Source organism: Rhinatrema bivittatum, chromosome 1 (genome assembly GCF_901001135.1).
Source record: "Rhinatrema bivittatum chromosome 1, aRhiBiv1.1, whole genome shotgun sequence".
In the NCBI taxonomy this organism is placed as follows: domain Eukaryota; kingdom Metazoa; phylum Chordata; class Amphibia; order Gymnophiona; family Rhinatrematidae; genus Rhinatrema; species Rhinatrema bivittatum.
Genome location: NC_042615.1, coordinates 648,678,397 through 648,702,508, shown reverse-complemented (window position 1 = coordinate 648,702,508; position 24,112 = coordinate 648,678,397). Strand labels below are relative to the sequence as shown.

The 24,112-nt window shown below is 44.1% G+C and overlaps 1 protein-coding gene across 1 annotated transcript in view; it reads left to right on the top strand.

Moving 5' to 3' along the window:
* The window catches only part of LNPEP (leucyl and cystinyl aminopeptidase), a 215,028-nt gene that overhangs the window by 30,112 nt on the left and 160,804 nt on the right, over positions 1–24,112 (top strand). Inside the window, exons 2-3 of the mRNA XM_029572844.1 lie at positions 4,939–5,767; positions 23,697–23,835. Coding sequence (XP_029428704.1) covers positions 4,939–5,767; positions 23,697–23,835 — 968 coding nt within the window. The remainder of the gene's footprint in view (positions 1–4,938; positions 5,768–23,696; positions 23,836–24,112) is intronic.

Below are 24,112 nucleotides of genomic sequence, written 5' to 3'. Positions count from 1 at the left end.
AGATTACAGTGGTTTACATTATCAGCTTTCATATTCTTGATCAGCATTCACATTTTAATTTACGACCATAACAAAACACATTCTAGTTCATATTCATACATATTCTAGGACATCACATTAACTATATAATTTAGTCCATATTTTACTTTTTTTTTTTTTTTTTGGTCGACACAAATCCCAATTCTGGTTCTGCCAACATTATACTTTACATCGGACATTTCTTGTTGTTCACTCCATTTCAAATTACATTTTTTAGTGCTATATATAACTTTTTTTCTATCAGTTGACAGGGATAATGTTGAATCTTTTAACTCAATCTTATAGGCACATGGACTACTTTTTTGTTTTTATTGGAACCTCTATCAGAATGTTCAAACACCCCTGTTTCTTTAGTATCATTTGAAGATACCTTCTTCCGAATGACTATCGGCTTTCCCTCTTGTTCTAGTTTAAAAGCTGCTCAAACTCCTTACTAAAAGTTAGTGCAAGCAGCCCAGTTCCTTGATTTTGTTCTTAAATGAAGTATTGTCATTTGCTATTAATTTAGCTTGAGAGCGATGGTTCTGTTGAGGGAAAAGTTGTGCAGAGCCATTTATTATTTCAAACAGATTCTTGATGGGTGCGGGACTTGCTCAGTACTCCGAGAAGTATCTTGTTTTGGCCTTTCTGTGATATATTGTCAGGTGGTAGTTTACGTTTCAGTCTGTCCGGTGAATGTTGAGCGAGTCTGCTCTCTTATTTTTAGAGTATACAGTTCTTCGGAGCACCAAGGGGAGCATCTGTGGGGAGGACTCAGGACTTTTTTTTTTGTCTGTTTATTGAATACCTTTAATTATGGAAATCTGCATTTTTCCCTTGAAATTTTTTACATTTTTAAAAATCCGGTGATGGTGGTGAGAAGTTATTGAACTCATGCTGTACTAAAGAGGAGATTGGTACTCCTGAGAAACTCATAGTGAAAGAAGTTGATGCACAGTATTGATGTTAGAGATGTAAATAGTGGTAGAAAAATACTTGAATTGTGTGTAAATGTGATACACAATATAGATTTTTCACCTAACTAATCTTTATCCTTTCTATTAAATTTTCATGTCATTTGATGTAAGCTTTTCTTCCTGTTAATTGCCCTTCTTCTCTCTCCTTCCTCCCCCACCACTACCCAACTCTATGAAATGCAACTTTCATTTTCTGCACTGTGATGATTCAACTTGTGAAGTTTTTTTTTTGTTTTTTTTTTAAATTGGTTTCATTCTGAGCAATGATTTTCCTGTGACACAAATCCACTTGTATTGAGGAGAAACATTGCTACTTTACTTTAAACATTCATTTTAAAGGAGATTCTGAACTTTTTTTTTTTTTTGCAGGTTTATATAGAGGGAAAAGAAATAAAATTAACTGACATCTTTTCTCTCTCCCAGTAAGATATCAGTCTTCAGTAACTTTATTTTTTAAAGTTTTATTTTCAACATTATAGAATCTATTGATCTCAATGGTTTTTACGGTGAAAGTGGCAAAATGGCTTACATATTTGTTGCCTGGGTCATTGCCTCTTTTTCCCCCAGGGACACAGAAAGGGAAGATCGACTTGGTGAATCAGACCCTTAATCTAATATAAATAATTGCTTCATATTTATGTAGGCACATAAATCCCTACATAGCTGGTTAGAAAATGTTGAAATTTGCACATGGGGAGTGGGAAAAATGTGCTAAAAGAAAAAAGGCAAAAAACCCTTGGAAGTTGGAGGGAATATGAAACTTTTTTTGTTTCTTTCCCTATTCTGCTTCTATTTTTGGGGGGGGGAGGGGGATATAGGGTTGCTTATTTTGTCTTTCTACTCTTATTTTTGTCTAAGGGGGAGGAGGTGGGACTTTGCTTTTAGGGTGGCAGTTCCCAAGATGTGGGTTGCGAGCCCAAATGGGATCTCAAAATCCGTGGAAGGGTTCACAGGAAACTGAGCCTTTTCCGATGGATGGATCCTCTGTTCACTTTCTCTCTGGGTCTCCACTCCAAATTGCTGTGGCAGAGTAGCACAGGACCTGTGAACCTGCACGGATACCCGGGTTTCCTGTTAGACTGGAAACTCATGCAAATGCTCTGGGCCTGTTATGCATTGACATACAAGCCTTGCTCTGACTCTTACTTCTTGCTGTCACTGCTTTTGGTGATTTATGTGGTGAGATGTAGTTTAGGCCTGCTATTTTATTTTTTGTCTGTATCTGAGGTCCTGTAATTTTTCAGGTGTGTTTTAAAATGGGCTGATATTGGATAAAAATTTGGGAAGCATTATTTTAAGGGTTCTCCATTTTGATGGCTTTTTTTGGCTTGATTTATGCTTACCTTCACGAGATTGGAATAACTGGTACTGCTCATAACTGGTTTACTTCCTACCTGTCCAACCGTAACTATAAAGTCAAAATTGGCAACCACCTTTCAAAAGAAATCCCCCTGAAGCAAGGAGTCCCACAAGGCTCTTCACTCTCATCTACCCTTTTTAACATCTATCTCCTACCACTCTGCCATCTCCTCGCCAATCTTAAGCTTCCACACTTTTTGTACGCTGATGATGTACAAATTCTTATTCCAGTAACGGAATCCATACCCAAAGCCATTGAAATCTGGGACACTACCCTCGCTTCTATCAATAATCTACTAACCTCCTTACAACTTGCCCTCAACTCCACAAAAACAGAACTCATGTTCATTTCTCCTCCCACCCCTCTACATGCTTCTCCCACCTCACCAATAACATCGACGCACATACAATTCTCCCACCAAGTCCGAGACCTAGGAGTCATTATTGACGACCAAATGGCCCTCAAAAAATTTATCAGCGCAATCCTTAAAGAGTGTTTTTTCAAATTACATACACTCAAAAAATTGAAACCCTTACTTCACGCATCTGATTTCCGGACAGTTTTACAAGCCATGTTGTTTTCCAAAACAGATTATTGCAATTCACTCCTCCTAGGCCTACCTAAAATGCCATCCGCCCCTTACAAATCCTGCAAAATACTGCAGCCCGCATCCTCACTAATACAAACGCAAAGGAACACATTACGCCAGTTTTGAAGGATTTACACTGGCTCCCCATTCAATCTCGCATACACTATAAGACACTAACACTTATCCATAAAGCCCTCCACAATCCTGAAATGAAATGGTTTAATAATACTCTACAATTTCAAAACTCTATTAAACCCACCAGAAATCAATACCTTGCCACATTACAGACCCCCTCGCCCAAACTATATAACTATGCTTCTACCAAAGCGCGAGCGCTTTCTTTTGCTGGCCCTTTGTTATGGAATACCATGCCCACCGAACTGCGCCTTGAGCCAACTCCCAAAACTTTCAAACAAAACTCAAGACATGGTTATTCACACATGCCTATACTTGAAATAAATATGTCCTCCCCTCCTTTACCTGCCCTGCCTTTCTACCAGACACCCCCTGTCTATATACCATCTCTAACTTCTCCTATTTCTGCTCCTATTCTAATGATCCTACCATATTGCTCCTAATCTAAGATTAGCACTTTCGCTCCCCTCTTACCACTTATTATTTAGAACTCCATCACCCTCTAACCCTCTCCCTTAGCTTTTACCTTATTCCCCTTGAACCCTCTTTACTCTATAGTGTTGTTTTAATTCAGCTCAGTTAAGTTACAACTAAATGATAGTTCTGTTATTGTAAAAGATTCTACTTGTTTTATGTTCAAATATTTATATACTTGCCTTTTTTTAATTGTATAACGCTTATATAACTCTGTTAAATGTAAAACGCTCCGGCGTAAGTTCCTGTTCACTGTACACCGATGTGATATCTTTGATGAGCGGCGGTATATAAAAAATTATAAATAAATAAATTACCTTCCATCAATCACATCCTCTTCCTGTTTCTCCCCTTCATTTTTTTTCCCACATTCTCCCCTTTCCAGATTTATTCTTCTTTTTCCTCCTAACCTGACACTCCAGCTACAACTTTTATTTCGCACTTTTGAAGCAGATTACAGTCGGGTACTATAGGGATTTTCCTATCCCCAGAGGGCTTACAATCCAAGATTGTGTATGAGGCGATGGAGGATGAAGTGATTTGCCCAAGTTCACAAGGAGCAGAGTAAGATTTTTGAACCCTGGCTTCTCTGGTTCACAGCCTGCTGCTTTAACCTCCTAGGCTGCTACTCCGCTCCTGAATAGCCCAGCTACTGACTTTTCGCCAGCTCCCGGTAGCCTGCAGCCGCACCTCCCACCACCAGCTGCTGACAGTTTGCTGGCTATGGCTGAGATGCTGCCTGCAAGCGCCAGGGTTAAAAGCTTAGTCACTGGGGTGACCAGTCAAGATTTTTTTCACATGGGTATATTTAACAGAAAATTTCTGAAAATCAAAACTTTGAAGGGAGAAGTTGTGAATGGGCCCCCAAAATGTCTCCTTGCTCATTTCTCTGCCTCTCTGTAGGTTCAGCTTATATCAGTCTGAAGAAGTAACTAAAATGTACCTTTGATTTCAGAGAATGACTTTGAGTTTAGTTTGGCAAAGGAGCCTTACACACACATTTTTAACCACTCATTTACTAGCACAGCAATGTTTTGCATGTGAAGTCTGTAATAAGACTGCTTGGCTTCAGAGTTGGTGGAGGAGGTCCATATTTAAAGACATTTAGATGGATAACGCACACATTATCCAACTAACTCCAAATTAGCCATTTAAATGCTTAGTTTTGAATATTGACCTCGATTTTATGGTCTAAGAATTTGATATGCATCTGGTTAGACAGAGATCAATATGAGACTTCTTGCTTGCTTTTACAGGGTCTGCTTTATGAGATTTTTTCCTGGTCTATACTTGAATAAATACTGCTCCTGAAAAACGAAGAGAAAAATGTTATTTTTGAGTTGGGTCCAAGTCTAAGCGGTTTGTTGTCCTTGTTTTTTTTTCAGATCGGGTTCAGTTACCCAGGAACATGATTGAAAACAGCATGTTTGAAGAGGGACCCGATGTAGTGGATTTGGCCAAGGAGCCTGGCTTGCATCCTTTAGAACCTGATGAGATGGAGTATGAGCCAAGGAGTTCACGATTATTAGTTCGTGGACTTGGAGAGCATGAAACGGAAGAAGATGAAGAGGACTATGAGTCATCGGCAAAACTGCTGGGCATGACATTCATGAACAGAAGCTCAGGGCTCCGTACTAGTGCAAATGGCTACAACCAGACTCCAGATGGATTGTGCTCTTCATCCTCCAGACGGACCATGGTTTTTTGTGCAGTTCTACTTGTGATTGTTATTTCGGTGGTGATGGTAGTTTACCTGCTGCCTAAATGTACTTTTACCAAAGAAGGTTGCCATAAACAAAACCGTACCATGGAACTTATATATCCTATAGCAACCAATGGAAAGTTGTTCCCATGGGCAAACAATAGACTTCCTAGAAATATCATGCCAGTACGTTATGATCTTGTCTTACACCCAAATCTGACCACTAAGAGTTTTACAGGTTCTGTCCAGATAATGCTTAATGTCACCCAGGAGTCCAAGAATATCATTCTTCACAGCTCAGGCCTTAATATCACCAGTGTAACCCTTACTTCAGCAGCTAAGATTGAGGTTGATGTTCTAGAGTACCCAACCTTTGCCCAGATTGCTGTTGTCCCAGTGAAACCCTTGTCTCAAGCACAGATGTACAACCTGAGCATAGAGTATTCGGCTTATTTGTCAGATACCTATTATGGATTTTACAAAATTGCCTACAAGGATGAACTTCAGGAAAGGTAATGCTGAAAACTATATATATTATTGTCACTTTGTTTACTGTTGCACTGGCTGCAAGAAAACCGTTTTTTGGCAGTGGTGGTGCGGTCTCTGTGTGAGGAGATTAGGCCACCTTTTTGGACCTTAAGTTCTCAGTGGTTGCAAGCCACTCGATCTATGAGACAGCATCCATGTCCCTCTCAGGGGACTCCTTGTCTTGGTGGTGAGATAATTCTAGTCTGGTCAGAGGAATTACCTCCCAGATTGTCCTCACAACAGATTTGCCCAGCTTGGGCTGGGGTTATGCACCTAGGGAATATGGGCCGCCCAGGAAAAGTTTTATCAGATAAATTTCCAGGTGTTCACAGTGATCCAATATTCTCTAAAGGCATTCAGAGATCTGTTATCAAACAAATGTATACTTGTCCAGATGGACAATCAAATTACGATATACTACATTAGCAATCAGGCATGGAGAATGTCCTCACAGACAGACTGAGTCAGTCCTTGGATCTCATGAGTGGTCCCTCAGTCGGGGGAGTGGGGGTAGTGAATCAGATTTTTCACCACTGGAACACATTGGTAATGGATCGATTTATCTCCCATTCTTCTGTTGCAGAAAGAGAAATTCCTTTTCTCCCCGTAGTCTAATAGCTAGAGGTTCCACTGCTAGCACAAATAAGAGTGGGGATAGCGGGCATCCCTGCCTTACCCCACATTGCAATGTGAAAGGATCTGTAAGGGCACCATTCAGCAGTAAACACACGCTAGGATTACAGTAGAGCGCCTCAAGCCATATCCGGAATGGACCCAGAGAGCCCATATTGTTGTAGGGACCAGAACATATATTCCCACGATATGGAGTCAAAAGCTTTCTCAGCATCCAGACTCCGTATCAGAGCCTCCATTGTCGGGGGGTAACTAAGGGCTGCTATGAGGCGCCTCACATTCTGGACGCCCTGTCTCCCCTTAATAAATCCAGTGTGGTCCGTATCAATTATAGAAGGTAAGCACCCATTCAGACGCTTGGTAAGGATAATGGTTAAAAGCTTTACATCTACGTTAATCAGGGAGGGGCCAGGTACGAGCCAATCTCCAGAGGGTCCTTATCCTTCTTCGGCAGAAACCACAATAACCGAACGGTTGGCCTCGTCAGGGAGCCTCTTACATTCAAGCAGCTCATTATAATATTGGGACAAGGGGCCAAGAAGTGAAAACTTCAGAATTTTATAGAATTCAAACCCTAGTCCGTCCTGCCCTGCCGCCTTCCCTATTTTCAACCCCTGTATCACTGCAAACACTTCACTATCACTAATGGGCATATTCAGTAGGGATGTGAATCGTTTTTCAACGATTAAAATTATCGTCCGATAATGTTTATATCGTCTTAAATCGTTATAGAACACGATACAATAGAAATTCTAACGATTTATCGTTAAATCGTGTTAGTGCGCACTAACTCGATTTAGTGCGCACTAACTGAAAATGATACAAATAAACACTTTCCAGGTCACTGAAGGTCAGTTAGGAATGAATATGTGTTCCTATTGGCTGGCTGCCCTCTTATCTATTGATGTTACCACTGAGGTGATGGTTGGGGGGATGGGAAATGGAACTGGAAACTCACGAACACCAACAGAAAATGAAACAAAGTGTTGACACTTCCCAGGTCAGTAAAGGTCACTTAGGAATGAATATGTATTCCTATTGGCTGGCTGTGCTCTTATCTATTGATGTTACCAAGGTTTCCACTGAGGTAATGGTTGGGGGGATGTGAAATGGAAACAGTTGCAAGCTTGACATGTGATGATCAGCACTCACGTGACTAGAACTTGTTTGTTTATTATTTTTGTTAGCAGGCACGTGAAATTTGCCAATCACTGTGCATTTTAGAAAGGTGGTCCTGGCTGGAACTGTACACAGTTCAAATATATGTAATTGATTGTTGGTAAGTGTATTTTTTAAGTAGCCACAGTGGCACCAGTATGTTTACTTATCCTCCTACTTAACTCACTAGCTCAGCTTTGTAAGAAGGGCTTCTCTGCTTGTGTGTTGCTTTTGTTTGGTGTGAGGGATTTATTTTAAAGGGTCATGGTGGGTTTTAGGGTTGCTTTAGTGTGCCGGTTTCCCTGCCCTCCCCCCCACTGGACCCCAGGTAATATAAGGCACTTGTGGGGGTTCGGGAGGGTGGGGGATTTATTTTAAAGGGTCGGGATGGGTTTTAGGGTTGCTTTAGTGTGCCGGTTTCCCTGCCCTCCCCCCCCCCCCCCCCCACTGGACCCCAGGTAATATAAGGCACTTTGTGGGGGTTCGGGAGGGTGGGGGATTTATTTTAAAGGGTCATGGTGGGTTTTAGGGTTGCTTTAGTGTGCCGGTTTCCCTGCCCTCCCCCCCACTGGACCCCAGGTAATATAAGGCACTTTGGGGGGGGTTCGGGAGGGTGGGGGATTTATTTTAAAGGGTCGGGGTGGGTTTTAGGGTTGCTTTAGTGTGCCGGTTTCCCTGCCCTCCCCCCCACTGGACCCCAGGTAATATAAGGCACTTTGGGGGGGTTCGGGAGGGTGGGGGATTTATTTTAAAGGGTCGGGGTGGGTTTTAGGGTTGCTTTAGTGTGCCGGTTTCCCTGCCCTCCCCCCACTGGACCCCAGGTAATATAAGGCACTTTGTGGGGGTTCGGGAGGGTGGGGGATTTATTTTAAAGGGTCGGGGTGGGTTTTAGGGCTGCTTTAGTGTGCCGGTTTCCCTGCCCTCCCCCCCACTGGACCCCGGGTAATATAAGGCACTTTGGGGGGGTTCGGGAGGGTGGGGGATTTATTTTAAAGGGTCGGGGTGGGTTTTAGGGTTGCTTTAGTGTGCCGGTTTCCCTGCCCTCCCCCCCACTGGACCCCAGGTAATATAAGGCACTTTGGGGGGGTTCGGGAGGGTGGGGGATTTATTTTAAAGGGTCGGGGTGGGTTTTAGGGCTGCTTTAGTGTGCCGGTTTCCCTGCCCTCCCCCCCACTGGACCCCAGGTAATATAAGGCACTTTGGGGGGGTTCGGGAGGGTGGGGGATTTATTTTAAAGGGTCGGGGTGGGTTTTAGGGCTGCTTTAGTGTGCCGGTTTCCCTGCCCTCCCCCCCACTGGACCCCAGGTAATATAAGGCACTTTGGGGGGGTTTGGGAGGGTGGGGGATTTATTTTAAAGGGTCGGGGTGGGTTTTAGGGTTGCTTTAGTCTGCCGGTTTTCCCGCCCTCCCCTTCCCCTCCCACTTCCCCCGATTTACTAGTAAACTAGTGTGTTGTCTTACACTAGCCAGCCACTACCCCTGTGTTGGTGCTGGACTTGCAAATGCACGTGAGCCTTAAATTTATAAATAAATTGTTTGTGTTAGTAGTGCAAGTATAAGTAAATATAATATTATGGGGTAGCCTAGTGTCATTGGCTAGTGGCTGGCTACTAGCCACGCCAGTGAGCCACTAGTCAGATTACTAATCACACAGTGACCTGTCACTGACTGACGAAGTCACTCACTAACTGTATTTAACCCTTCTATATATCTTATCTATTAGGTGCTGCTCAGTACACTGCTGTGCCAGCTTACTTGTTGGTACTGGACTGGACTTGCAGCCATAACGTTTTAAAATGTTTGCTGGTAAGAAGAAGAGTGCTACTGGAAAGAAAATTCCAGTCAGTAGGAAAAAACTGCGATTTGATGATACCCCTTCTACTTCAGCGAATGTAAAGGAGCAAGGTAACTTGCAGGACAAGGAAGGAGCAAAATCTGGAAAGGTGAAAGTGAAATCTGTGCTGCAGCAGCAAAGTTTATTGATGGATGAAGTGCTACAGAAAGTGCTGAATAGAGAATCAGAGGACTCTGAGTCTGAGGAGGAGGATGACAATGATGATATTCAGGATGAGGAGAAGAACACCGCCAATGACAGTGATAGTAGTGATGATGAATCAGATGATGGTAGTCCGATTGTCAAAAAAACCACTGTCAGCGCCAGTAGTATCCTCTCTAGTCCTAAACCAGTTGAAAATTTGCAGGTTACTACAAGAACAACTTCTGCTACTTCTACTCCTAGTACTACTACTCCTACTCTGATGACAACACTGACAAGAAATGTCCAGCCTAGAGTAAGGGACAGTAGAAAAACATCTAAGGTTTGGAATCATTTTAATGTTACGGATGATTGGAGATGTGCTCAATGTATCCATTGTAAAAGGATGGTGAGCCGTGGAAGAACTATTGGACATCTTACTACCACCAACATGAAATATCACCTTGAAAGAGAACATAAAGCAGTGTTGCTTGCAGAAGAAGCTGCAGGGAAGCCAAAGAAGGAAATTACTTCAGAAGATTGTGTGTATGTGAAGCAGAAGCAGACTTCTCCTTCTCCTCTTCCCCGGTAGCAGCGGCAAGCTACTGTTGAGCAGATGGGGTGGTGTCCTTCTTCAATTTCACAGACTAGGAAGCAAGTAGTATCCAAAGTGGTGACACGACAAATTGCTGTAATGATTGCTGTGGATGATCAGCCACTGCAGATTGTAGAGAATGATGGATTTCAGCAGCTGATACATCTGTTAGCACCTGACTACAAAATTCCTTCAAGAACTACATTTACCCGTCAGGTGATTCCTTCCCTGTACTCACAATGTCGTGCTGAAATGCAGATTGTGATGGCAAGGGCAAAGGGAAGGAGCATACATCTCACCACTGATCTTTGGACTAGTAAGAATGCAACACATGCATATTTGTCTCTAACAGCACATTGGTGGCAGCTGGATGAGGCATTAACTGACAGCACAAGCACAAGCAGTGGCAGTAGCACCAGCAGCTCCAAAAAGCTTTCTCCAGGATACCGGTGGGCTTTACTGCATGCTCAAGTGCTAGACCAGAGACATACTTCTGAAAATATCTTACAGACAATTCAGGGGATGATGGAAGGATGGAAAGGGCTACTTAGAAGCAGTGATATGGAATGTTTAAATGGATATATCATTACTGACAATGCTGCCAATATGATTAAGGCTCTGGAGGATGGTGGATTCAAAGGCATCCGATGCTTTGCACATACACTGCACCTGGTAGTGAGGGATGCGTTGGGGCTAAGTGCCAAGGAAGTGCAAGGTACTAGTCGTCAAGCCCTGAAGCGGTTGATTGAAAAGTGCCGCAAAATAACTGGGCATTTCAATCGCAGTGTGAAAAGTGGGAAGGAACTCAGAGAAAAACAAAAAGCAGTTAGGGCACCATTGCATAACCTCGTTCAGGATGTGCCTACCAGATGGAATTCCACCTATCTTATGTTGGAGAGGTTGTCTGAACAACAGACACCTCTGCATGATTTGGCAATGGAATCTGAAATTGGATTGGAAAATCCACTTGGATGTCAGGACTGGACAAACATTGCACAGATGGTGCATGTCCTCAAGCCTTTCAAAGAATATACTGATGCACTGAGTGCAGCTACAGCCACGTTAGGTGATATCATTCCTGTAATATATGATCTGGAGCAGGTATTACAGGAATTTCTGCATCAGACAGATTTGTCGAAGGAAGTGTTGCAGCTTGTGAGATGCTTAAAAGAGCAAGTACAGAAAAGGTTGAAACCTCTAATGGAGAAGGATAGCTATATCTTAGCTACTATGTGTGACCCACGTGTGAAAGGCAATGTTGCTCTCAAGTGCAATACTCTTGCATCCTGGACACATAAGTTGATTGAAATGGTTCAAAAGATTTCAACTCCTCCCACTCCATCCTGCTCAGCTGCTTCCAGTTCCACCAGCTGCTTCCCTCCCATGATGACAACCCATTGTCCTCCCAAATTTCATGAAACTGGTCCTATTTCAAAAGCAAGAGCAAGATTTGTCACGTTTCAGAGTGGTGGGGCTGCTAACCAGCAGCACCTGCAAGAGAAGGTTGCAGAAATTCATGTGAAGAATTTTCTCTCTGAGCCAGTTGAGAGCATGGAGTCAGATCCCCTGAGATATTGGGCAGAAAAAGCTTCAATGTGGCCTTATCTTACCAGAGTAGCACAACACTTTCTTTCCTGCCCACCCACCAGTGTGCAAAGTGAACGAGTATTTTCATTGACAGGGAATATTGTGAGTCCACTCCGTGCACGTTTGAATCCAGACTTAGTAGAGGAATTGGTTTTCATCAAAATCAACCTTCCGCTGCTTCATAATGTGAACATTCGCTGTGACTGGGAGGAGGAGTGAGTCTCTTGTCTAGGATGGGGATGCAAGGTCGTTTGGGAACACAGCAGGATGGAGCATTCAGCAGAAGCACTGCCAGTGCCTCATGATAGAACTGCCCCTGCCTCTTCACCTCAGGTGTCTGCTGTGCTGTTATCATCTATCTTGTCAGCTTGATGAATAAGGACTTTGTATGTGCAAGAAAGAAACCTAAGTTTGTGTCTATCAACTGTGTGCGCTTATTTAGCAGCTGTTAGAAAACAGGCAGTTAAAGTACTTTTGAGTTTTGACCATAGTCTCTCTAAGCAGTTAATGTATATCATACTGTGATGGGGCATGGTTTATTTTTCTGGCTGAGACAGTTTATAGCTCAGCTTACCAAACCGGTCCTGGGGATTCCACAGCCAGTTGGATTTTTAGAATATCCACAAAGAATTATGCATGAAATACATTTGCATATCATGGGGACTCAGTATATGCAAATTTACATCATGCATAAAATCCTGCTGAGTGAGTGGTTATTTATTTGGAAAACCCTGGTTTGTAGGGACCAATTTGTCTCACTCTCTAAATAAAGCCTGACCACGTAAGTTAGTGCCTAAATCAAAACCATCTCCAGTTGTGTCATGAGTTACCTAACCTCCCTGTGGTCAGTAAAAGGTTTCTCTGGCCGAGATTTAATTATTTCTCCCTGCGGAGCAGATACATGTTAAGTTGAATTTTCAAGTTGCATTAATAAAAAACAGCATTTACGTGTTTACATAAATAGCATATACTGCTTTATATACATATAGTACAACATGAGTAAATCTACACATGTGAAAAAAGGGATGGTCTAGGTGTTCCCAAGTGGAGGCCAACATTTATGTATGTTAGTCGCTATTTTATAAGAGATTTACTGTATGTGTAGATTTGGCAGCTTTATATTTACTCTCGCTCTTTATCTGGAGTAAGTGATAGTATAAGAAGTCTTAACAGTCAAATCATGACTAGGTCGTGGTCTGGGAGAAATGGGGGAAGCTGAGGCTGATCTTGATGAGTTGCAGATGGACTGGATTGGAAACTGAAAGACTAATTGATAACACTGGTAATTTTATTGCTGTGTGCATGTTAGAAAATCTGTTGACTATAAATCCCAATTTATAATAATTTTAATAATTGAGTCCACTAATATTTCTCAAATTTAAAACATTTTATTAACTACAAAACTATAACGAAATTAAATAACACTGTTATAAAAATATAACTTTACAATGACAACATACCAAAAAAAAATTGTTTTAGCACCCAGTACTCAAGGATGTGGAGAGGAGAATGGCAACCCGAGAGGAGGATCCTGCTCTGGAGCAGAGGGCAGTGGCATCTCCTCCTCACGAGGCATCTCATGAGGAGGAGATACCTGTGCCCTCAGCTCCTGAAAGGCCTCCTCCATGGCTGACAGCCTCCTCTGCACATCCTTGACATCTGCCCTGATGCTGTTTACTCCCTGCAGGAGCTCCTTCAGCATGCCAAACTGCGCATGTGCAGTACATACGCAGCTTGGAGGAGATCCTGCAAGGAGTACAGCAGCAGTGCTGGTGCTGGTGCTGCTGGGCCCGGCTGTGGCTGCCTCCATCCTTTGGGCACTGGCAGTGGCACTGGTGGCTGTGGCTGCCTCTTCTTGCCCTGTAAAGAAATGTAAAAAATTCTACATAAGATATAGAACAGGGGTGGGCAGTTATGGTCCTCGAGGGCCACAAACCAGTATTGTACGCACCAGCAAGTTTACAATATTAAAATACATTCAGCCCCTTAGTTTACTAAATTGTAGGGTTTTGGAAAAATGAGTTTATAGTCTACAACCTCGGAGAGGGAGAGTGGAGGGATATCATTCTAGATAATTAGAGATAATATTATATAAATATATAACATAACATACATCTATCCCACCCTATATAACTGACTGATCACAAACAATAATTTTGATTTTCTGCCTCAGACAGATACTAGACAAACTACTACTACTAGTACTACAACATACATACTGGCCCTGTGGGCCAAAATACAAGCCATTAAGCCCGTACACACGTGCTACATTAAAAAAAAATGTTTTTCAGTTCATTTTTTAACATGGCACTCTTCTACAGTTCTTCTTCCTCACTCATCCTCTTTCTCCCACTGCCTCCCTCCCCTCTCACAGTGACTAATACCCCCTTCCCTCAGTCTCACATTTATCCCCCATTCACATTTGCAGCATGTTGGTCAATGGTCAGGGCTCAATTATCTAATAATATATAATACCTGGCCCACCAGTGACGGTTCGCTCCGTCCTCCTCTGCTGACAGCTACTGGGCCCAGGAAGCCCTGCCTCGTCCCTGCTGGTGTGTGGTTCTGTACGAAGACACAGATCAAATTTCACAGAACAACAGTTAAAATTTAAAAAAAAGGAATTGGAACTGACACAAACAATATTAAACACAAATTCCATTACAATTAATTGAATAATATTTGTGTACTTGTGGAGTATTCTCAAACAGCCTACCAGGCGAAGGACGCGCTAAAGTCAGGCGGACCTCCTCAAGCCAATCACCCTCGTGAAGTCTCAGATGCCGACCTGAGAATTAGAGGTAGAAAGGAAATAGAATAACATTAATTGATTAATAAATTAATTACAAACACAACATGCCCTGCTAGGTTATTTTTTTATGCAATATATAACATTTAGTAATAAAAAAAAAATTAGCTATCTTTTAATGTGGCATTCAAAATTCCCAAATACAAATCACATCATTTCAAAATGATAAATAAATATAAATAAATATAATACACCACTAACATTATCTCTCACCTTTCTTCTTGAGATCTTCGATCTCACGCGGGTAAGAGGCTCTCCGGCAGAACTCCTCCTGGAGAGCCACCCAGGCTGCAGACTCCCTTTGAAGGTTAGGCCTGCTGCCTGAGGGGGTGTAGAGATGCTCCTCATCCAGGAGGAGTAGCCGGGCTAGGAGGTCCACATCTGCCTGTGTGAACCGTGGCTTCCGGGACCTAGCATCACGATCGGCCTTTGAGGAGGACGGTTGGGCTGACTCCCTATCATGATCCATCTACAATGAGAAAATAAAAAAGAAGATGAAAAAAAGTAAGTTCAGAAGCTCAGACTAGAAAGGGCTGAAGTATCCCACCCTTCACATCCCCCACTGCTGGTATATGGGAGAGAGAAGGGGAAGGGGAGGGGGTGGGGGGAGGTGAAGGGGCAAGCAGCCCCACTCCTGTGAGGGATGGGAAGGGAGAGCCAGCCCCACTCCCTGGGAGGGATAGGAAGGGAGAGACAGCCCCTGAATGCAGGGGCTGTCTCTCCCTTCCCATCCCTCCCTCCCCCCCCCCCCCCCCACCACTCACCCACATGGGTGAGTGGTGGGGGGGGGGGGACATGGGGGAGGGGAGGAGTCAGGGTCAGGCACTGTGTGCAGGAAGATCACAACACCCCTGGTGCCAGGGTTAGGGCACTGTGTGTGCAGGAAGATCACAACACCCCTGGTGCCAGGGTTAGGGCACTGGGTGCAGGAAGATCACAACACCCCTGGTGCCAGGGTTAGGGCACTGTGTGCAGGAAGATCCCAACACCCCTGGTGCCAGGGTTAGGGCACTGTGTGCAGGAAGATCACAACACCCCGGCCCTTGAAAATAAATCCCCCCACCCTCCTGCCAGGGTTAGGGCACTGTGTGCAGGAAGATCACAACACCCCGACCCTTGAAAATAAATCCCCCACCCTCCTGCCAGGGTTAGGGCACTGTGTGCAGGAAGATCACAACACCCTGACCCTTGAAAATAAATCCCCCACCCTCCCGAACCCCCCCAAAGTGCCTTATATTACCTGGGGTCCAGTGGGGGGGGCAGGGCGGGGAAACCGGCACGCTAAAGCAAACCTAAAACACACCCCGACCCTTTAAAATAAATCCCCCACCCTCCTGCCAGGGTTAGGGAACTGTGTGCAGGAAGATCACAACACCCTGACCCTTGAAAATAAATCCCCCACCCTCCCGAACCCCCCCAAAGTGCCTTATATTACCTGGGGTCCAGTGGGGGGCAGGGCGGGGAAACCGGCACGCTAAAGCAACCCTAAAACCCACCCCAACCCTTGAAAATAAATCCCCCACCCTCCCGAACCCCCCCAAAGTGCCTTATATTACCTGGGGTCCAGTGGGGGGCAGGGCGGGGAAACCGGCACACTAAAGCAACCCTAAAACCCACCCCGACCCTTTAAAATAAATCCCCCACCCTCCTGCCAGGGTTAGGGCACTGTGTGCAGGAAGATCACAACACCCCGACCCTTGAAAATAAATCCCCCACCCTCCTGCCAGGGTTAGGGCACTGTGTGCAGGAAGATCACAACACCCCGACCCTTGAAAATAAATCCCACACCCTCCTGCCAGGGTTAGGGCACTGTGTGCAGGAAGATCACAACACCCCGACCCTTGAAAATAAATCCCCCACCCTCCTGCCAGGGTTAGGGCACTGTGTGCAGGAAGATCACAACAACCTGACCCTTGAAAATAAATCCCCCACCCTCCCGAACCCCCCCAAAGTGCCTTATATTACCTGGGGTCCAGTGGGGGGGAGGGCGGGGAAACCGGCACGCTAAAGCAACCCTAAAACCCACCCTGCTATGGCCGGCGCCATTTTCCTTACGAAAAAAACGATTCGCGACAGGAGATCGCTCTCAGACCCCCGCTGGACCCCCAGGGACTTTTGGCCACCTTGGGGGGGCCTCCTGACCCCCACAAGACTTGCCAAAAGCCCAGCGGGGTCCAGACATTCACCACCACCTAATAATAATGAATTATTAATTCAGTGATATAACAAATCATTTAAAAAAAATTGAGTAGGTTAATATAAGAGATGACTGTAGTAGATTGAATACAGATCTGATGTTTCTGCTCTCCTCACAGCAAAGAAAAGCAACACACAAGCAGAGAAGCCCTTCTTACAAAGCTGAGCTAGTGAGTTAAGTAAGAGGATAAGTAAACATACTGGTGCCAGTGTGGCTGGCTACTTAAAAATACACTTACCAACAATCAATTACATATATTTGAACTGTGTACAGTTCCAGCCAGGACCACCTTTCTAAAATGCACAGTGATTGGCAAATTCAACATGCACTAGCATTTCAGGTGCCTGCTAACAAAAATAATAAACAAAGAAGTGCTGATCATCACATTACTTTTTTTGTCAAGCTTCCAACTGTTTCCATTTCACATCCCCCCAACCAATGCCATTACCTCAGTGGAACCTTGGTAACATCAATAGATAAGAGCACAGCCAGCCAATAGGAATACATATATTCATTGCTAAGTGACCTTTACTGACCTGGGAAGTGTGAACACTTTGTTTCATTTTCTGTTGCTGTTCGTGAGTTTCCAGTTCCATTTCCCATCCCCCCAACCATCACCTCAGTGGTAACTTTGGTAACATCAATAGATAAGAGGGCTGCCAGCCAATAGTAACACATATTCATTCCTAACTGACCTTCAGTGACCTGGAAAGTGTCTATTTGTATCATTTTGAGTTAGTGCGCACTAACTCGAGTTAGTGCGCACTAACTCGGGTTAGTGCGCACTAATCGGAAAAAACGATTTTTAACGATTTTTTAACTAAAAAATCGTGCCTAAGACGATTTTCTTGCCCTGCCACACGATTTCTATCGTTAAGACGATATGGAAAACGATTCACATCCCTAATATTCAGTGCCACAAGCTGATCCGCAGTCAGCCGTGGCCAAGTTAACCCCTGAAAGAACTGCTCTGTGATGGCCGGGTTAGGAGTCTTTTTGCCATACAGCATTTTAAAATACTCCAGGAACCTAGCTGAGAGATCCGCTAGTGTCGTCTTATACCCTCCATCTCGACCTCTGATACCTGTAATAACCTGCCGCTGATTCCGAGGTCGGACCAGGTTAGCTAACATTCTGCTCACTTTATTTCCATACTTATATAGCTGAAATTGGTAATATTTCAGTGATTTAGAGGCCCTTTAATGTAGGAGAGAATTGAGCGTGGTACGAGCTTGGTCCACCAGATCTTTATCTGGGCATAGTGCGCATGTAGTGTTGCTGCGCTTTTTTGAGTACCCCAGTGAAGCTTAAGATTTCCGCATTGGGCTAATTATTTTGGCAACATAGGCTATAATGTGACCGTGCATCACTCCCTTCCCAGCCTCCCACAGGAGTCCAGGAGAGACCTTTGCTGAGGTGTTAAGCTCCATATATTCTTTCCACTGAGCCTGCAGGTGAACATGAAACTGTTTATCTAGGAACAAGTCAGGACGCATGCGCCATGAGAGAGCGCACCGAGGTCCTCTCTCCCCTTTTAGCGTGAGAGTCACCGGGGCATGGTCTGAAAAAGAAATGGCACCAATGCTAGCATGTACAACCCCAGGGAATATGCTTTCCGATACTAATATGTAATCCAAGCGGGAGTATGACTGATGTGGGTTGGAATAAAAGGTAAAATCTAGCTCCATAGGATGCAGAGTTTGCCAGATAGCCAAGAGATGGAGTTCCTGACACAGAAAGTTTACCCCCAATTGGGAATCATTGGCCATAGCGACCTTAGGTGGGCAACAATCAAGTGATTTATTTGCCACTATGTTAAAATCCCCTCTACCACCAGAGTATGACCCAGAAAACTGGTCAAAATGCCCACTAGTCCTGAAAAAAAACTCCTGGGAATACACATTAGGTGCATAAATATTACAGAACACTCGTTGGTAGAGGACTCCAGCAGCTACCACATAGCGTTCCTCCTTGTCATGACACACCCGTGTAAGCTGAAAAGGCAAGTGTGTATGAAAATGGTAATACCCCGCTTATGCGCAGAAAAAGAGGAATATATACATTGCCCCACCCACTCACGTTTCAGTTTCCCATGCTCTACATCATTAAGATGAGTTTCTTGAAGAAACGCTACCTGGGAGTGCTGGCGCCACAACAGAGATAGTAATTTGGATCGCTTTGTGGGAGAGTGGACACTGTCCACATTAATGGACATAATTTTAACCGTTGCCATGATCACTCACATGCATTGCCCAACTAGGGGGCAGATCCTGGGGCTCCCCAGTCTGAGCCCCCAGATCTAGTAAATCCAATACAGATAGTATTAGTCCCTGGTCTCTGTCCCTTCCCCCCTGATGATCCATTCTTCCCTCCCCATACACACCAGAGCCCCATCCACAGCCACACCCATACAACAACTACAGATGCCCCAAGAGGCACAGGGACCTTCCCAATCTGTATCCAGCTTCCAGATGAGGAAAAGCACCCCCCTCCTTGTCCCCCCCCCCCCCCCCCCCCCCCCCCCGCCTCGCCAATATAGATCTATAGGTCTTCCATTAGGTTTGGGGCCTCCAGACCCAGGTCATATGTTTTGCTGTATCAAAAGGGTCAGAGGCCTGGAACTGTGATAGTTCCAAAGAGGAAGAGAGAAAAATAGAAAATAAATTTGCGAGCCAACTTAGACATGGTCTGTAAAAGTGATAATCAAAACGTTATAAACTAAGAACTCTCTTCACACTTGAACTCGTATGTCCAGATATCCATATTTAAGCCACAGCAGGGTTATCCAGCGTCACCAAGAAGTTGGAAGCTTCTTCTTTCGAGTTTAGATAGAGCACCTGATTGTTGTGGTGTGCCTGCAGCTTGGCCGGGTATAGGAGAGCAAATCGAATTCCCCATTTATAAAGATCCGAGCAAGCCAGCGACACTTGTTTCCTCTGCGCTGCCGTGGCTGCAGAAAAATCATTGAAGAGTAATATTTTGTGACCTTTGTAGTCTACTTATTTATTTATTTGTTTTTATATACCGACATTCGATCGAGATATCACATTGGTTTACATGTAACTAAAACAAATAAGGCATGACTTGCTTATTTTACATTATAACATGGTAACTGTTTGTAACATGGTAACAGGGATGGAACAAGAGATTAAGCATGGTATTTGAGGAGATTTCTGAAGAATTTGAAGATTTCTGGTGAAAAGCACGAAGTAGCTGAGTTTTTTTTTGTGTCTAGTTGAGAATGCACGCCATGACTGGCCGGGGTCTAGCCAGTGCCTCGCGGGGTGGTCCCATCCAGTGAGCTCGTTCACACAGCATCCTGTCATCCGATAACAGCAGTCCATGCTCTCCTGGGGAGCCACAACAAATCTTCAGTTCGCCCTCCGCCACTGATTCCAGAAGACCAATTATTTTAAGATTATTTCTTCTACCTCTATTCTCTTGGTCCTCCAGTTTATCCAAAATGTCTTTTTGCTGAGCCTGGAGCGTCGTCACGTGCCTCTCGGAATCCGCCAGCCGGTCCCCATAGTCAGAGAGCACCTCTTCCGCCTGGTCCAGCCACTTCGCCTGCCCTTCCAATGTCCTCTGTAGGTCATCCATAGAGGTGTGGATCTTAATTAAGCGGGCATCCAGCGCAGAGAACACGTTTTGAGAGGTCTGCTGGAGTACCTCGTCCGAGACCGCTGTCAACATCTTAGGGGCTTCCGCTCCGGCTGCCATCTTAGCCGTGCTTTGTCGCCGCTCCTCATAAGCCGCTGTCTCGTACCACCCACGGCGCGCTGACCAAACCCTGGTATGAACCTGAGCCCTTCAAGCACCGCCCGGAGCAGAAACACACTCGCAGCGTTGCAGCAGATCCCTTTTGGAGACACTTGTCCGGCAGATGCCCTCTTGGACAGAAGCACCCGAAATCACCACACTGATTCTTTTATTTCAGCAGAGGTAAGTCGCGGTAGCAGCCGCCATTTTGGCCCTGCTCTGCCGCGTTTCTTTTCATACGCGCCGGCTGCAGTCTTTCTCCATCCGCAGCACACTGAAGGGTCTCCTGTATGTGCCTGGACCCTTCAGGATCCCCTCCCGAGCCAAATCGCTACAGAAATGCCGCTTTTATAAAACAGTAGCGGGGGAAATTCGGAGGGGGACCACGGAGCTCAGTCCTGACTTCTCTGCGGATGACGTCATCACCGGAAGCCCTTAATACTAATTTCTACCATGTACCTTATTATTCATGAAGGAATGGTTTTAGGAAGACAGTTTGAATAGCAGAATTAAGAGGGGGGGAGAGGATCAGGGCTTATAGATTTTTGCCCCCCTCAGTAATTGTAAGACACATTTCTGTAGTGTGGGTTTTGGTTTTTTTTTTTTTGTGTGTGATGGTGTTTGGAGTGTGGTTAAGGGGATAGCTCGGCTGCTTATTTAAGAGCATCCAGTTGGTGCCTGGAAGCTTAATGGCTCAAAAATGGAAAAGTAAGAACATGAGAACATGCCATACTGGGTCAGACCAAGGGTCCATCGAGCCCAGCATCCTGTATCCAACAGTGGCCATTCCAGGCCATAAGAACCTGGCAAGCACCCAAAAACCAAGCCTCTTCCATGCTACTGTTACTAGTAATAGCAGTGGCTATTTTCTAAGTCAGCTTCTCCTCCAAGAACTTATCCAATCCTTTTTTAAACACAGCTACACTAACTGCACTAACCACATCCTCTGGCAACAAATTCCAGAGTTTAATTGTGCGTTGAGTAAAAAAGAACTTTCTCAGATTAGTTTTAAATGTGCCCCATGCTAACTTCATGGAGTGCCCCCTAGTCCTTCTATTATCTGAAAGCGAAAATAACTGATTATTAACCCGTTCTAGACCTCTATCATATCCCCCCTCAGTCGTCTCTTCTCCAAGCTGAACAGCCCTAACCTCTTCAGCCTTTCCTCATAAGGGAGCTGTTCCATTCCCTTTATCATTTTGGTCGCCCTTCTCTGTACTTTCTCCATTTCCATTCTGCATCACTTTAGCATTTTCATGATTGTAGATAGTGCATATATTTCGTTATGCCAGGGCTTAAAAAATGACTTTTTAAAATTGGTGTGGTGAGCATTCATTCTAGTTAGCCCTTTAAGTCACTGCAATGATGGTCAAAGCTGCTGAAGATCTTTCAGGAGCTGCAGAAGGTATTCTCCAGTAACATTTTTATCTGCTGAAAGCAGTATTGTTTAGTAATCTAATTTATAAAGTGTGAGTTACAGCTTCTAAACAGAGTAGGTATGACCTGAAAATAATATTGGCCAGGCATAGACACACTCTGAAGGACTCATTTTGCTAAGGTTCCATTACGTTTTCCAGTACTCTGGTTCTGTTAAAGTTTTGATTTATTCTAGATATGTACTAAGAGGACAATTTTCAAATTGCCCACATTGCTGGAAAGTGGGTGGGAGGAACCACCAATGTGGGCATTTTGCTCCCGGTCTTTGCACCAGCTTTCAAAAGAAACGTGTGCATGTACTTTTACTTGGAATTTGCCTCAGGAAGAAGCACATGCAGGGATATATGCCTCCTTTTTCTGCAGATAACCCTGCTTTGGGAATGCCTCTTCTACAGATGGGTGAAAGTATGTAGGTTGTGCATTCTGCAGTCTTTTTTTTTTTTACCTGCATACAAAGTGGGAAATTTTTGGAGTCTATTTTCCATGGGTAAAGGGTGTTTACCCACAGAAATCCTTCTGAAAATTGCCCTCTAACAGGCCGATTCATTAAAATGCGGGAAAGCCGGCACTCCGTGTTGAGCGCCCGCTCTCCCGACGCGCACGCAGGCACCTCTCCTGGGTGCACAATTCTCTAGTCAAATTAGGTGTCTCGCTAATAAGGAGGTGCTAGGGACAATAGGGCGTCCCTAGTGCCTCCTTATTTAACAGTAGAGGCAGCTGTCAGCGGGTCTGACAACCGACGCTCAATTTTACTGGCATCTGCTTTCGAACCCGCTGACAGCCATGGGTTAGGAAAATGGACGCCGGCAAAATTGAGAATCCGTTTTCTAACCCACTGACTGGCGGGGTGATTTTTTTTTTTGGTTCCTCCGACCTTAATATTACCAGAATATTAAGTTGGAGGGTGTACAGAAAAGTCTAGTATATTCAGTGGGTCATTTTATCCTGCTGAATATATGGCACAAATTATCCGGCTAACCTTGGCCGAATAACTTGTTCACTAAATGGACTACTGAATATTGGCCTCATTCAGCCTTGATCCTCTCTTTATTGCATATTTATCTTTGGACTACACTGTCATGCCTGCCTTGCTTTCTGTTTTTCAGCACATGCCCCTGCTCTGTTTCCTAAGCTATTTGGTATGAAGTCTAGATGCCTGATCATTTAGTCTTCTAAGGCACTACCTACTGTATTTTCAGATCTTTTTCTCTGTTTTACAAAATTCTTTGTCCAATTTCTAATGGTCACATTTGCTCATGTGCAACTTTTTTCTCCCCTTTGGTGGCACAGTCTTAAGAAATCTGCAATTCTGATTGCATTGTTAACACACTGATATATGCACTCATCAGTGCTTTCATATTTCTTCTCTGTGATTGATATATTACATTTTGTAATGAATCCTAAACATTCAGTGGTTAGTACTGAGAGGTTACTGTAAATCATATTGTGGCTTTCTTACATTTTACTTGCAGCAGATACAAGAGAACAGGGTTGAGGAGATTATTTCAAATATCTACAATTATATATTATATTTATAATCTTGTGATCCTCATTTGGTAGCTTGAGTTATGTTTGGTGGTAAAATGGTTTTTGCACACTTCCTATCCTTGCAAGAATGAAAACAAATCTCGTAAGCTCTTAATACTGACTCTTTTTTTTTTTTTTTTTTAAATGATCCATGAATGTGAAGTATAAAAGATCCCAAAGTGAGTGTCTCTCTTTTTTCAGGACTTCTTTTCTTTTTCTTTCCCCACTTACCTCAGGTGGCTTGCAGCTACTCAATTTGAGCCTTTGGCAGCAAGAATGGCCTTTCCCTGCTTTGATGAACCAGCATTTAAATCCATATTTCAGATCAAGATCAAGAGGCATGAAAAACACATTGCTCTATCAAATATGCCAAAGGTAATCTTTGCTTCCAATAACAGTGTCTTTGACATGATGGCTGAAAGCATTTATTAAACATTTTTATAGCAATTATGCATTCCTCCAGACGAATGGTTTATGCCCATCAATCAGCAGATGGAGCCAGAGACTAACGCTCCTTACGTGCATCTGTGTTGATCTCAGCCTGCCAGCACTCTCTGTCTCTAGCAGATGGTAGAGAGCGCATCCTGTGCTGTATTCTTAGACCTGGTGAAGCTGAATAAGAGGACATTGTTAGGCAGCAGACTAGTTCTCC